Raw genomic sequence first — 16,407 nt, 5'->3', positions numbered from 1 at the left:
GGTTCAGAGGAGGTTCATGAGAATGATCCTCGGAATGAAAGGGTTAATGTACGAGGAGTGTTTGATGGCTTTAGGCCTGTACTCGCTGGAGTTTAGAAGAATGAGGGGGGATCATCTTGAAACCTATTGAATATTGAAAGGCCGAGATGGAGTTGATGTGGAGAGGATGTTTCCTATAGAGGAGGAGTTTGGGACCAGACAGCGCAGCCTCAGATTTGAGGGACACCCATTTAGAACACAGCTGAGGAGGAACTTCTTTAGCCAGAGGGTGGTGAATCTGTGGAATTCCCTGCCACAGACAGCTGTGGAGGCCAAGTTATTGGGTATATTTAAAGCGCAGTTTGATAGGTTCTTGATCAGTCAGGGTGGCAAAGATTATAGAGAGAAGGTGGAAAATGGGGCTGAGAGGGATAATAAATCAGCCATGGTGGTATGATGGCGCAGACTCAAGGGTCCAAATAGTCTAATTCTGTGGTCTTAGCAACATCAACAGCACCTGGTAGCCTGCTTCCTTCCTGACCTGTGATTGTGCTGAACCTCCGAGGGATTTGATACTGGGAGAATCACTGATGGCAATGGATGTTTACGAATCTTTTACTTGGAGATACATTGTGGAATTGGCCTTTCTGGCCTTTGAGCTGTGTCACCCAGCAAACCCGCCAACCTGACCTGGTATGTCTTTGGACCGTGCGAGGAACCTGGAGCACCTGGAGGAGGCCACACACATTCCAAGGGGATGAAAGTACAACTTGTAACATCAAAGCCGGGGTTGAACTGCGCTGCCACAAGCTCTAATATTGTTGCACTAACCGTGGCATCACAATTGGATGACAGCAGTAGTTATCTTGGTTTTCACACGGTGTAGAGGGAGCACCACACCCACAATCTCATTGTCTGTTTGGTTACCTCTGCACTGCACCCATTTCTTGCTGCTGTGCTGGCAACTCCACACTTTCCCAGCACCATTAGGTGCTGCCCGGCAAGCAGGCTGGGCGTACTGTGGGAATGGCTGTTCCCACAGATCAGGTGTCATGGCAACCATGGCCTTTTCAACTTGAGAAAACACTCCCACAAGCTGGGAAGTCATAAAGAATAAAAGCTTTCACCTTTTTTTCTCTTCTGAATCCAGATGTCTCCTGTATTACCCGTTTGACTGTGGATTCCCAGCTGACAAATTAGGTGCAGTCACTATATATTCAAATCAAGCGAGGGAACCAGAAATACAGGAGCTGCTGTTGGGTCTGGTGTGCCCAGGTTGCTTTTCTTCACTTCAGCCCTACTCTAATAGTTTAATGTTGACTGTTTTCCCACTACATCAGTAAGGGCTCCCAAACTGCTCAGAATACTCCAAGTACTGCCTCAGCATTACATTCTTGCTTTTAAAGTTCAAAGTAAAATTTATTATCAAAGTACATGTATGTCACCACATACAACCCTGAGATTCATTTTCCTGCAGGCATACTGAATAGGATCAGTGAAGGACCCCACCCAGCTGGGTGTTCAACCAGCGTGAGGGTGCCAAAAACAACAACCTGTGCAAACACAAAAAGAAAGAAAAAATGAAATAATGAATAAATAAAAAGCAATAAATATTGAGAACATGAGATGAAGAGTTCTTGAAACTGAGTCTATACGTTATGGGAACAGTTCAGCGATGGGACAAGTGAAGTTGTATGAATTTTAGCTTGAGCCGGATGGTTAACTGTTCCTGATCCTGGTGCTGTGAGACCTGAGGCTCCTCTACCTCCTTCCTGATGGAAGCAGTGAGAAAAGACCAGGGCCTGGATGGTGGGGTCCTTGAAGATGGATGGTGCTTTTCTGCGATGAGGCTTTACCTGTGATGGACTGGGCTGCATCCACTACATTTTGTACGATTTTGCATTCAAGGGTTTTGGTGCTTCCTTACCACGCCATGATGCAAGCTCGGTAAAGGGGAGCTTTAGTGAGAGATGTCAGTAGTCTCCGGAGCAGGGAGCTGGCCACAGACTGGTGCACTTCCCGCTCCATGCTCAAGCACATGGATGCTGGGTGCAGGACAACTAGGACACCGGGGTGTCGAAGATCTATCCTGAGCCCAGCATATTGAAGCAATTACAAAGGCACGACAGCAGCTATATTTCATTAGGGGTTTGAGGAGACTTGGTATGTCATCACTCACACATTTCTACAGATGGTAAAAATTTCTACAGGGTCTTTTAAGAGCCTCTTAGATAGGTCCAAAGAGCTTAGAAAAATAGAGGACTATGTGCTCGGGTAATTTCTAGAGTAGGTTGCATGACCAGCACAACATCGTGGGCTGAAGGGCCTGTAATGTGCTGTGGATTTCTACGTTCTATATTCTAGTTGCACTGGGAGGGCACTCTAACTGGTTACATCACTGTCTGGTTTGGAGGGGCCGCTGCACTGGATCAGGAAAAGCGGCAGAAAGTTGTAAACTCAGCCATCTCCACGATGGGCGCCAGCCTCCCCAGCATTGAGAACACCTTCTAAAGGCAATGCCTCAAAAGGCGGACATCCATTATTAAGCACCCCATCACCCAGGACATGGCCTCTCCTCATTGCTTCCAATGAGAAGGAAGAGTTACAGGAGACTGAGGACACACACTCAACATTTTAGCAACAGCTTCTTTCCCTTCACCGTCAGATTTCTGAATTAACCCATGAACACCACCTCACTAATAGTTTTCTTTTTTTGTTTGCTTTTTGCACTACTTATTTAATTAAATTTAAAAAATATATATTTCTTATTGTAATCTATAGTATTTTTTTACTATGTACTGTTGGCGCAAAACAACCAATTTCACAACGTATGCCAATGATATAAAACCTGATTCTGATTTGGATTTGTGTAGGAGAGATCCCAAAAAGGTGGAAAAGTTCACCAGCACAGGGAAACATTGGTGGTAATAATGGGTTTGCTTTGGAAAATTTACTGGATTATCGATGCTACAATCTTCCAGTAAACCACATGACTATGGTGAGTAATTTTCCTGTTTACTTCAAAGTTTCTCAGCCAGGGCAGGACAGGTTTGATCAGGTAGGATTTTGGAACAGGGTGGCTTCCCTCATCCAGACTCACGCTGTGGGCGATAGACACAGGCAAGTTGCAACACAAAACGAACGCGTTACTAGGTTCTCCGGCGCCTCTGGTCTTGTCTCTCTCGCATAGCTTGCAAGTAGTGTCATGTCCTGCAAATTCTGAAATCTGTTTCATGTGTCAGATTGATACAGCCTTTCTTTCACACACACCTGCCTGGTGTCTGGGAAAAAAAACAACCTTGGCTTGCAGAAGGAAAGGAAAGGGCAAAAATGATCAATTTGACTGAACTAGTATTTAAACCTTAAACACAAAATATTCTGCAGATCTTGCAGATCCAGAGACACACACAGAAACTGCTGGAGGAACTCAGCAGGTCAGGCAGCTTCTATGCAAATGTATTAATAATTGATGTTTCAGGCCGAGACCCTTTATCAGGACTGGAAAGGAAGGGGGAAGATGCCGAAATAAGGAGGTAGGGGTTGGGAGGAGGACAAACTAGAAGGTGAGAGGTGAGGTCAGATGGGTGGGAGAGGGGGATGAAGTGAGAAGCTGGGAGGTGATAGGTGGAAAAGGCAAAAGAATCTATTTCTTCAGTGCAAAGAAGCAGAGGAGAGTGGACCATGAGATAAAGGGAAGGAGGAAGGACACCATGGACAGAAGGCATGAGAGGGAAAATAGAATGGGACAGGCTGAAGGGTGATTAGATCTGTCATCAGTAAGAGAAAATGTGCAGGACGATAAGCAACAAAATCAAAAATAATTATAACATGCAAAGAGATTTATGGTGCCATTAGCTTCCTCCAATGATGTGAGCACCTGTTACATATGCCAGTGTTGGGAATGCAGGGTGTCGCTTCAGAAGTACATGGCCTCATCGAAATTACAGTTCAATTTGATCAGCGATACTTTTCTACCCACAATCACTCATCATTCAGGACAAAGGTTCCCAAATTATATCAGTGGGACAAAACTTGCCTCTGCTCCTCGATTTACCAATGTTAAAACGAACATCAAAGAAGACCGTAGACCATAAGACATTGGATCAAGTGAGGCTATTCAGCCCAGTGAATCTGCTCTGCCATTCTATCATGGCTGATTTATTCTCCCGCCTTCTCCCCGTAACCTTTGATGCCTTGGCTAATCAAAAGACCATTAACCTCTGCTTTAAATAATTCCAATGACTTGGTCTCCACAACTGCCTGTGGTACTATAGAAAACATTCCCTCCCCATCCACTCTAACTGCCCTTTCAATATTCACCAGGTCTCAATGAGAACCCCCCTCATTCTTCTGAACTCCAGTGAGTACAGACCCAGAGCCTTTAAACACTCCTCATGCATTAACCCTTTTGTTCCTGGAATTATTCTCATGAGCCTTCTCTGGACCTTCTTCAATGTCAGCACATCCTTTCTAAGATAAGGAGCCTAAACTGTTCACAGTCCTCCAAGTGTGGTCTGACCAATGCCTGACAAAAGAAATGCAAAATAAAAAACCAGAAGGAACCAACAAGCCAAATGTTATTCCTGTATATGAGGGAAGCTGAAGACAGTGAAAGAAGACTCCAGTTGAAGTCTTTCTCACCTTTATTTTCCAAATTCTAGCAAATTATTTGAACATCTCCTCCATGTTATCTTCTGTGGTTCTTTATTGTTTATGTGCGGGTTCACGTACATACGTACGAGAGGGAGACTGATGGGTATGCTAACGTGAGAGGCTCTGCCGAGGTATGGAACAGGGCTTGTCCGGATAGGAGGGCATTTGCTATAACGAGAGTGGTGGAGATCAAGGTTTATAAGATTATGAGAGGCGTAATACCTTGTTCCCAGAGTTGAAATGTCTAACATGAGAGGGTGTGCATTTAAGGTGGGGGGTAATTTTAAAGATGGGAGGGGCAAGTTTTTTTATTTAGAGAGTGGTGGCTGCCTGGAGTGGTGGGTGGAGGTAGATTCATTAGAGGCTTTTAAGAGATGTTTAGATAGACTCATGAATGTGAGGAAAATGGAAGGATATGGACATTGTGTAGGCAGAAGGGACTAGTTTAGTTGGCTATTTGATGATTTTGTTTGGCACAACACTGAGGGCTGAAGGGTCTGTTCCTGTTCTGTGTTCTATGGACTCCATTTCCCCCTTTGGCGTAACGATGTCATTATTATATGTGTGTGGACTTGTGCACATGATGGAGTGAGACAGAGGAAGGGCAAGACCAAGTGTGTGTGTGTATTTGATTGATTTTCACCCTTCTCTGATTTCCATTTTTTGACTTTTTTTATTAGAATGCTGACACATTCCAAAGGACTGAGAAGTCTATAGATTCTCATGTTTAGAGCAATTTGATGTGAAAAACAAGTCGTAACAGGTCTCAGCGCATAAACAAGTTCATACCGCGTCACATGCTGAATGGGCTGGTAGCAGATGTTCTGTACAAGCTACATCTTGCTTTTTGCTCAAGCTTTTGAATGAAAACTAGTCTTGATTTAAATGTATTATCTTGAGGAAGGGGGTTAGACAACGATGCACAATTCTAACCAATCTTTACAGGAGCACCACTGAGAGTGTCCTGACCGTCCGGCACAGGAACTGTAAGGCATCTGACAGTGAGTCCCTACGAAGGATTGTGAGGATGCTGGGAGGATCACTGGGGTCTCTGTCCCACCCAGTAGAGGTATTTATCAGGAAGGCTGCAAACACAGGGCCATTAGCATCGACAATGATCCCCCTCATCTGTCCAACAATCAGGCAGGGAGGTACTGTAGCATTAGGACAAGGACTGTTAATATGGGAAACAGCTTCTTCCCCCAGACTGAGATACTGAACTCCCTGTCGCCACCCAGTCTCGTCACGTATGAAGCACCAGTCGTGTTACACTGTCTACTCTGTAACATATCGTATTCGCAACATATTACTTGTTAATTTACAAGGCAGTATTTCTTTGTGTGTTGTCTTTGAGTTATATATATGGTGTGTGTAGCGCGGTCCGAAGGAATGCTGTTTCGTTTGCTGGTATACGTGTGCAGAATTAGGTCATTCAGTCCATCAAGTCTTCTCTTCCTTTCCATCATAGCTGATTTATTATCCTCTCAATCCCATTTTCCTGTGTTCTCTTTGACACCCTGAGTAACCAAGAACCTATCAACCTCCACTTTAAAATGACCGCCTCCAAGTAGTAAATCTGTGGAATTCATTGTCACAGATGGCTGTGAAGGCCAAGTCATTGAGTGTATTTAAAGCGGAGGTTGATAGGTCCTTCATTAGTCTACATTCAAAGGCAGTAGAGGGATAATAAATCAGCCATGATGGAATGGTGGTACAAATTCGATGGGCTGAATGGCATAATTCTGTTCCAGTGTCTGAGAGTCTTGTTATCAATATGCATAAATATTACGCAATAAAATATACTTTATGATATTTATACTTTAAAATGGCTATATAAAATACTATATTTAAATGCTGGCAACTCTTGCAACACCACTGTTCCCAAACTGTATGTGCCTCTGCCGTTCAGCTGAGTGAGGAGGGGAGCATGCTACATGGGCACCCATTGCTCTCCATATCGTACTGTCCTGGCTTGCGTATCATGTGGACAGCTAGGATGCAATCTTCATGGTTGACCTGACAAAGGGAGTGCCAAAGTGTGGAATGGTTTAGTTTTTATGCTAATCTCTTGCAGATGTATTGCTCTGTTTAACTTTCTGTAAGTGGGTTAGAAAGCTATTAGCTTTTTTTCTTCTTCAGCTTCATATCTGTTAGAACTTGTAATGTCATTCCAGATCCTGGAGCAAGGAGGCCGTGTATGGTCACCAGACTGCCCACAACTATTGGCCTTGCCAGTAACAATCCCATTCTACCAATGAAAGGAAAAGGATATTGCAAGGCCCTTTGATGTGCTGTGGACTGTAAAACCAGACCATCACCAGGGAGTGGTAGTATCGGGTTGCCTCTCTGACTGGAGGTCTGTTGTTGTTTGTCACCTGGATGATAACACTGTTAAGTGGATGAGCAGATCTGAGACTGGGGGTGGGGTGCAGTGGACTGTGGATGGAATTCAGTGCAGACGTGTGTGAGGCATTGCACTTAGGGAGGACGAGCCAGGCTAGGTCCTACATGGTGAGCAGTAGGGCACTGAGGACTGTGAGGACAGAGGGATCTGGGAACACAGATGTATAATTCGTTGAAAGTGACATCACAGGCAGATAGGGTCATAAAGAAAGTTTTGGCATCATTGGCTTTCATAAATCAATGTACTGAGTACAGGAGTTGGGATGATACGTTGGAGTTGTCTAAGACATTGGTGAGGACCAGTTTGGAGTACTGTGTGCAGTTTTGGTCACCTACCTACTGGAAAGATGTAAATAAGATTGAAAGAGTGCAGAGAAAATTTACAAGGATATTCCCAGGACTTGAGGATCCAAGTTATAGGGAAAGCCTGAATAGGTTAGAACTCAGAGTATAGAAGAATGAGGGGAGATTTGATAGAGGCATTTAAAATTATGATGGCTATAAATAGGGTAAATGCAAGCAGGCTTTTTCCACTGAGGCTGGGTGAGACTAGAACTAGAGGGCAAGGGTTAAACATGAATATTTAATTGAAACATAAGGAAAAATTTATTCAGTCAGAGAATGGTGAGAGTGTGGGATGAGCAGCCAGCACAAGTGATTTGATTTCAACATTTAAGAGAAATATAGATAGGTACTTGGACAGGAGGGGTATGGAGGCGCAGGTTGATGGGACTAGACAGTTTAATGGCTTGTCATGGACTAGATGGGCCAAAAGGACTTTTTCTATGTCTTTATTGGGAAGGCTTACCAACCAGACAGCTATTAGATCCAAGTGTTGAACAATCATTCTGAAACACTGATTTCGTAGGGAAAGGATAAGTATCTTACTTGATTCCACTGCTCCAGTGAAGTTAATTAAAACGGCAAAAACTAGACCCCGAAAAGATTCAGTTAATCAGCGCTCCTCAAACCAAACTTTCAAGACACTCAAACAGGGTGTGCTTCTCTCAGCCCTCCTTATCCTTTCCCTGCAGCAGGAATATCTTTCCTTATTCATTTCAAAGAGATAACATTTTAAAAACTTTCAAAATCTGAACCAAAATCAGGTTCAGTATCAGTGGCATATGTCATGAATTTTTAAATATCACTGGAATACAGGATGTCGTGAAATTTGTTGTTTTCTGGCAGCAGAACATTGCAATACACAACAGAAAATGTAAATTACGATTATGAATTACATATAAAAAATAAATGAAATACAATGTAAAAAGACAGGGAAAAATAGGAAGTGTCCATGGGTTCATTGTCCATTCAGAAATCTGATGGTGGAGGGGAAGAGGCTGTTCCTGAAACATTGAGAGTGTTTCTTCAAGCTCCTGCACCTCCTCCCTGATGGTAGCAATGAGAAGAGGGCATGACCTGTACCTCCTCTATTGTAAGGAGTTCACACTATCTCCTCGTAACTCTGCTCAATTCCAATCAATGTCATCTAACACTGCTCGTGGCTGGAAGTAACCCTAAGACTCCAATGATGGCCTAACCACGGTTTTGTTCACACCTATCAATCATTCCTTCTTTGCCCTCTATTCACTGTAAATTATAAATTTTGCCCCGTATCTGTTATCTTCTGCTTGCATTCACACTTACAATTCATGTTTGGCTGGATTCTAAACACAAGAGATTCTGCAGATGCAGGAAATCCAGAGCAACACACAAGATGCTGGAGGAGCTCAGCAGGTCAGGGCAACAGAGAGCCAAATATTTGGGCTGAGACCCTTCATCAGGACGGGAAAGGAAGGGGGAAGATGCCAGATGAAGAAGGTGTGGGGAGGAGGAGGAGGACAAGCTGTAGGTGATAGGTGAAGCCGCAAGAAAGGCGGGAGGGGGAGGTGAAGCTCAGAGGTGAAAGATGGAAAAGGTAAAGGGCTAGAGAAGAAGGAATCTGATAGGAGATGAGAGTGTTGCTCTCACTGTGGCAGGAGTGGAGACCACCGGCCATCATGTCAGAACAGAGATGGGGATAGGAATTAAAATGGCTGGCCACTGGGAAAGCCCACATTTTGCTCATGGAGTGAGCTGCCTGCTTTGCAAGGCTGATGATGCTCTCACAATTAGAAACAAAACCCTATCCTCTCACTTCCTGCAGAAAAAAAGAGACCATCTCCCTCACAAGCAAGAGAAAATTTGCAGATGGTGGAAATCTAAGCAACACACACAAAATGCTGGAGGAATTAAGCTGGCCAAGTAGCATCTATATTCTCTAACCCTGAGCCTAAACCATCCATAGCAACTGTTATGCTTATCTACTCTAACCTTTGGCCCAATCTGTCCATAGCAGCCATGATTCCTATCTACTCTAACCCTCAGCAATCATAATCCTATTTGTCTCCTTTAGACCAGCATCCCTCTGCTCCTTTCCTAGTGTTAGATTAGGGTGTAGAATTCTCATTTTTCTGTAAGGTATAGGAGCAGAAGAAGGGCCATTTGGCCCATTGAGTCTGCTCCATCATTTCATCATGGCTGATCCATTTTCCTCTCAACCCCATTTTCCTGCCTTCTTCCGTAACCTTTCATACCCTGACTATTAACTTTAATTACACCCAGTAAATTGGCCTCCACACTGTTTGTGGCAATGAATTCACCAGTCTCTAGCTAAATACTTCCTCCTTATCTCCATTTAAATGGACTATCCTCCACTTTGAGGCTGTGCCCTCTGGTCCTAGAATGTTTCCATAGGAAACATTCTCTACAAATCTACTCTATCTGTATCTTTCAACATTTGATAGGTTACAATGAAATCTCCCGTTATTCTTCTAAACTCCAGAGAGTACAGGTCCAGAGCCATCAATCGCTCCTCATTTCTCTTCATTCCTGGAATCATTCTCATGAACCCTCTCTATGGGCCCAAAACTGCTCACAATTAGGCCTCACCAATGGCTTATAAAGCAAGCGTTATATCCTTGCTTTTATATCGTAGTTTTCTTGAAATGAATGCTTACATTCAATTGTCTTTCTTAACACTGACTCAACCTACAAGTTAACCTTGACATGGACTCCCAAATCCCTTTGCACCTTGGATTTTTGAATTTTCTCTCCATTTAAAAAATAATTAAACTAACAAAGAATGCTGATCAAACAATATATTTACAATATTATGCAAATATTACTGAAATATTAAAGACATACCACTCCTTCCTGTTTAGCTATCAACTCTAATTCAATATACTGGTGGTTAATCGTGTTATGCTTTGTAACTCCAGAAAAGTACTGAGTATCGACCCTAATGCCCTTCATTACATTCTATATCTCCATGACGTCACCTCTCATCCTCTGCAGCACCGGTGACAACAAACCCAATACCATCCAGTCTCCCCTTTGTTTCAGGCCAATCCTGGTGAATACTTCTGCTCTTTTTCCAGCGATACCACATGCTTCCTGTGGTGTGGTAGAAACATAGAAAACCTACAGCACAATACAGACCCTTCAGCCCACAAAGCTGTGCTGAACATGTCCCTACCTTAGAAATTACCTAGGGTTACCCATAGCCCTCTATTTTTCTAAGCTCCATGTACCTGTCCAGGAGTCTCTTAAAAGACCCTATCGTATCCACGTTCACTACTGTCGGCAGCAGCCCATTCCACGCACTCACCATTCTCTGAGTAAAAAACTTACCCCTGACATCTCCTCTGTACCTTCTTCCAAGCACCTTAAACCTGTGCCCTCTTGTGCTAGCCACTTCAGCCCTGGGAAAAAAGCCTCTGACTATCCACACCATCAATGCTTCTCAGCATGTTACACATCTCTTTCAGGTCATCTCTCATTCTCTGTCGCTCCAAGGAAAAAAGGCCAAGTTCACTCAACCTATTCTCATAAGGCATGCTCTCCAATCCAGGCAACATCCTTGTAAATCTCCTCTGTACCCTTTCTATGGCTTCCACATCCTTCCTGTAGTGAGGCGACCAGAATTGAGCACAGTACTCCAAGTGAGGTCTGACCAGGGTCCTATATAGCTGCAACATTACCTCTCAGCTCCTAAATTCAATCTCATGATTGATTAAAGTCAATGCACTGTATGCTTTCTTAACCACAGAGTCAACATGCGCAGCATTTTTGAGTGTCCTATGGACTCAGACCCCAAGATCCCTCTGATCCTCCACATTGCTAAGAGTCTTACCATTATTATTGTATTCTACCATCATATTTGACCTACCAAAATGAACCACTTCACACTTATCTGGGTTGAACTCCATCTGCCACTTCTCAGCCCAGTTTTGCATCCTGATGATGTCCCGCTGTAACCTCTGACAGCCCTCCACACTATCCACAACACTCCCAATCTTTGTGTCATCAGCAAATGTACTAACCCATCCCTCCACTTCCTCATCCAGGTTATTTATAAAAATCACAAAGGGTCCCGGAACAGATCCCTGAGACACACCACTGGTCACCGACCTCCATGCAGAATATGACCCATCTACAACCACTCTGCCTTCTGTGGGCAAGCCAGTTCTGGATCCACAAAGCAATGTCCCCTTGGATCCCTTGCTTCCTTACTTTCTCAATAAGCCTTGAATGGGGTACCTTGTCAAATGCCTTGCTGAAGTCCAGATACACTACATCTACTGCTCTACCGTCATCATCAGTGTGGTGATCAGGACCGTACACAAAGTTACAAATATTGTGTTTTGAACAGTTGCATTTGGATATGGCAACTCCCACAGTCAATAACCACACGACCATAAGACTTGGCAGCAGCATTAGGCCATTCGGCCCATCGAGTCTGCCCCACCATTCCATCACAGCTGATTTATTGTCCCTCTCAACCTTATTCTCCTGCCTTCTTCCCATAACCTTTGGCACCCTGAATCAAGAACCTATGACCCTCTGCTTTAAATATGCCCAATGACTTGTTCTTCACCACCATTCGTAGCAATGAAATCCGGAGATTCATCACCCTCTGGTTAAAGAAATTCCTCCTCATCTCCATTTACAATGAACACAGTTATTTGTGTTTTTAATTATTATTATCGTATTGCTTTTTCGTGCTGCATTGGATCCAGAGTAACAATTACTTTCTTCTCCTTTACACTTGTGGACTGGAAATGACAGTAAACATTCTTGAATCATGAAACATTGGCCACAGGCGTTGCAAAAATCAAACTGACATTGAGATCACCTACCGTCCACGTAGCAGATTTGGCCGTGCTGGACTGTTGGAATGACACATCAAAGCCATGTGGGCCTGGATAGTCAGTATTGGATGGGATGGCTGGTGATGGGGAGAGAGCTTCAAAGGTAGAGCTGGGCTGGGCATACGGAGAAGGTGCCGTCACGCTGGTGGGGTGCTCGTTGCTGTAAGGGCTTGTGGACGATGACCCATTCGGCATCTGCTGCTCCATACTGTTGAGGAGCCCCAAGTTCGTGAACTGAGGCTGCAGGGGGCAGAGAGAGAAATAAAGAAAACATGGCGTTAGTGATAAGACACGTTGCCATCCTGACCTGTTAGTCCATGCTCTCCTCCACTGCCTGGATGAAGCCAAACTCCATCTGGGGAGCAAAACCTCATATTCCCTCTGGACCGCCTCCAACCTAATGGTACTAACATCGGTTTCTCCAACTTCAAGTAATGACTCTCCCTACCTCCTCATTTTTTCATTTCCCATTCTGACTCCCTTCCTCAGCTGCCCAACACCTCCCTTTGCTTCCCCTCCTCCTTCCTTTTCTCCCATGGTCCATTCTCCTCTCCCATCAGCTTCATCTCCAATTTAGTGCTTTACCTTTTCCACCTATCCACTCGCAGCTTCTTATTTCAAAATCCTTTGCACCCATGGATTTTCCCCTCACCTGGTTTCACCTATTACCTGCCAGCTTGTACTCCTTTCCCTCCCTGCCGTCTTCTGCCACCTTCCTTTCCAGTCCTGAGCTCCTCCAGCAACTTGTGTGTGATGGCATTAACAATGTTCTCATTTGCACTGCCTGAGAATAATATCTGAGGTTATGCACAACAATTCTCTCTAAAGCTGCTTCCAATCCCAAATCCCGTTCTGACATGTCAGTCCATGGCCTCTTTTGGAACGATGAGCCCACTCTCCTCTCCAATCAGATTCCTCGGCCCTTTGCCTTTTCCACCTATCACCTCCCAGCATCCCCCTTTCCCACCCACCTGGTCTCACCTATCACCTTCAAAGTTGTCCTCAGTCCTTTCCCCCCACCTTCTTATTCCGACATGTTCCCTCTTCCTTCTCAGGAAAGGCCTCAGCCTGAAACGTCAACTGTTTATTCATTTCTATAGATGGTGCCTGATCAGCTGAGTTCCTCCAGCATTTTGTGTGTTCCTAAAGTATTCACAGTTCAGATCGATTTCATTATGCATTGTAGTGGTCTACTATGAAAAATTATTTTTGCCTGCTCTGCACAGAAAAGCGAGTTAAACAGCTCCACTGATAAATTCCATTCTGCAATTCACAACCGTCAAAATGTTTAGATTTTTTTGAATGAAAGTAGCCGATACTACCCAGTCCATCATGGATAAAGCCCTCCTCACCATTGAGTATGTCTACGTGGAGAGCAGTGGCAGGAAAGCATCCTCCATCATCAGGGACCCCCACCACCTAAGACATGCTCTCTTCTTGCTGCTGCCATCAGGAAGAAGGAGTTCCAGGACCCACACCGCCATGTTCAGGAACATTTATTACCCCCCAACCATCAGGATCTTGAACCAGAGGGGATAACTTCACTCACCCCATCACTGAACTGTTCCCATTACCTATGGACTCACTTTCAAGGACTCTTTGCCTCATGTTCTCGACATTTGTTGCTTATTTACCTATTATTATTTTGTTTCTTCTTTTTATATTTGCAGTTTACTGTCTTTTGTACTTCGGTTATTTATCTGTCTTGTCCGTGGCCTTTCATTGACTCTATTGAGTTTCTTTGATTTGACTGTGAAGGAATCTCTGGGTTGTACATGCTGACAGAGACACAGCGGACACATTGGACCAGTACATTTTGGCACAATTAGCCAGCATCTCAATGAAATAATTAAAAGGTATAAAAAAGAAGACAAACTACGTTTAACTGGGTAACAGTTTATGTATTTAAATGAAATACAGAACAAATTGGAACACTACCAATACATTTACAGTACCAGAAAATGGTGCAATAGTTCCTAATAGTTATCAATGGAGGAATTTATCCACCGTGTTGTTTTGATTGACAGTAAATGAACAAAATCAGAGCAGATATCTAGTACAGATAATGAACTGCCTTCACATAATGTTTTTGATGATTGCATCCTCCAAGTCTTCACTTCCATTGTAACATTTGAGATGATAGTTGATACCTTCGCAATTCGTAACTCGGTGAAGTAGTGAAACTGTTTCATTTCCACTCCTGGTCATTTCAGCATCTCCGATACTGAATGCTTGAAACCACAGAGAACAAAACAGTTCCAAGTTATTTTTCTTCTTATTTCCTGCCAACTATCACTGACAAAAATCACTGCTTTTTGAACACCCACGCTACGGATGCTATTTAAAAACTGACCGCTTTAAGCATGGTGGGAGTCAATAGGTCGTAGTCCAATGGCCACACAAGTACACTAACCCGATTTAGTGGCACAGTGTCTCAAATAAACAAATGGAATCCCTGCTATCTTCTTGATATAGCTTTAAGAGTTGTCCCAAATAAATGGCTGCACTAATTAACCAAAGGCTTAATAACCAGAATCCACTGTACATTGATAATAAATTTACTTTGAGCTTTGCTTCCACAGAGGCACTGTTCAAAATGCAGCATTTTACTATCAGCAACCATTTGGTAAATTAGCCTCACGATTCAGCAACTCTGATCAATGGTCAGCAACCTGTTTCCCTCTTCTCAGATGCTGCCTGACTGCTGAGAATTTTCAGTATTCACCTCAGTCCAGGCCTTTCAGGCATGATGTTGTGCTGACCTCTTACCCTACTCTAGATCAATTTAACTTCCCTCCTACATAATACTCCATTTTAACATCATCCATGTGTTTATCTGAGTTTCTTAAATGTCCCTAATGTATCTGACTCTTCCACTGTCTGCATCTCCGTCTGGTATGGAGGGGCCACTGCACAGGACTGGAAACTCATGGGCACTGACCTCCCCAGCGTTGAAGGCACCTTCAAAAGGCAATGCTTCAAAAAGGTGGCATGTGTCCTTAAGGACCCCCATCACCCAGGACAATCCTTTTCCTCATTAGCCAGCATCTCAATGAAATCCCAAGAAGATACAGGAGCCTGAAGACACACACTCAGTGTTTCAGGGACAGCTTCTTCCCCTCTGCCATCAGATTTTTGAATGGGTTATAATTCCATGTACACTAGCTCACTACTTCTTTTGCTCTTTTTGTACTATTTACTTAGTTGTATATATATATATATATATAGTGCCTATAAAAAGTATTCACTCCCCTTGGAAGCTCTTCATATTTTATTGTTTTACAACATTGAGTGACGGAGGATTTCATTTGCCTTTTGTGACACTGATGACTCCTTCATGACAAAGTAAAAACAAATCTCTGCAAAGTGATTGAAATTAATCATGAATATAAAACACAAAATAATTGATATTAAAATATTCACCACCGTTAATATGATACACCATTATGATACACACTACTGCAGCCAATTGGTTTGGAAGTCACATAGTTAGTTAAGTGGAGATCACCTGCGTGCAGTCAAGGTGTTTCAATTGATTGTAGTAAAATTACACCTGTATCTGGAAGGTCCAACTACTGGTGAGTCAGTATCCTGGCAAAACTACACCATGAAGACATAAGAACACTCCAAGCAACTCTGCAAAAAGCACGTCAGGAGATGGATACAAGAAAATTTCCAAGTCACTGAATATCCTTTCGGCTACAGTTGTGAATCATCAAGCAATGGAAGGAAAATGGCACAGCTGTAAAACTGCCTAGAGCAGGCCGTTCTCAAGAACTGAGTGACCATGCAAGAAGGCGACTAGAGAGCAAGGCTATCAGGAGACCTGTGACAAATCTGGAGGAGTTACTGACAAAAGTGGAAACTGAGTGCAATAAAGTTGGACTTCACCTAAATGCTAAAAAGACATGGTGTTCAACTGTGATGAAGGTACTCAAGACCGTAAAGAATAATACCATTAAGAAAGTCTTAGACAACAAGTACCTCGGGTCAAGAATGATGAGTTCGGAGAAGGACATAAAGATACGGAAGGCGCTGGTGTGAAGGGCTATGAATGACATGAAGGAAATCTGGAGGTTGAACCTAACCAGAGGGCACAAAAAGAATTTTCATAGCAGTCACAGAGTCCATTCTCACGTACAGATGCGAGACAAGGACACTCATCAAGACCATGAGAAAG

General features: G+C 43.5%; 1 protein-coding gene across 1 annotated transcript in view; it reads right to left on the bottom strand.

Annotated features, from left to right (window-relative positions):
• tp63 (tumor protein p63) overlaps positions 1 to 16,407 on the bottom strand; it is a 151,693-nt gene that overhangs the window by 91,895 nt on the left and 43,391 nt on the right. The window contains exon 2 of the mRNA XM_059988234.1: positions 12,216 to 12,467. Coding sequence (XP_059844217.1) covers positions 12,216 to 12,467 — 252 coding nt within the window. The remainder of the gene's footprint in view (positions 1 to 12,215; positions 12,468 to 16,407) is intronic.

This window comes from Hypanus sabinus, chromosome 2 (genome assembly GCF_030144855.1).
Source record: "Hypanus sabinus isolate sHypSab1 chromosome 2, sHypSab1.hap1, whole genome shotgun sequence".
Classification (NCBI taxonomy): Eukaryota; Metazoa; Chordata; class Chondrichthyes; order Myliobatiformes; family Dasyatidae; genus Hypanus; species Hypanus sabinus.
Note: the sequence above shows the minus strand (reverse complement) of the source record. Positions and strands in the feature narration are given on the sequence as shown.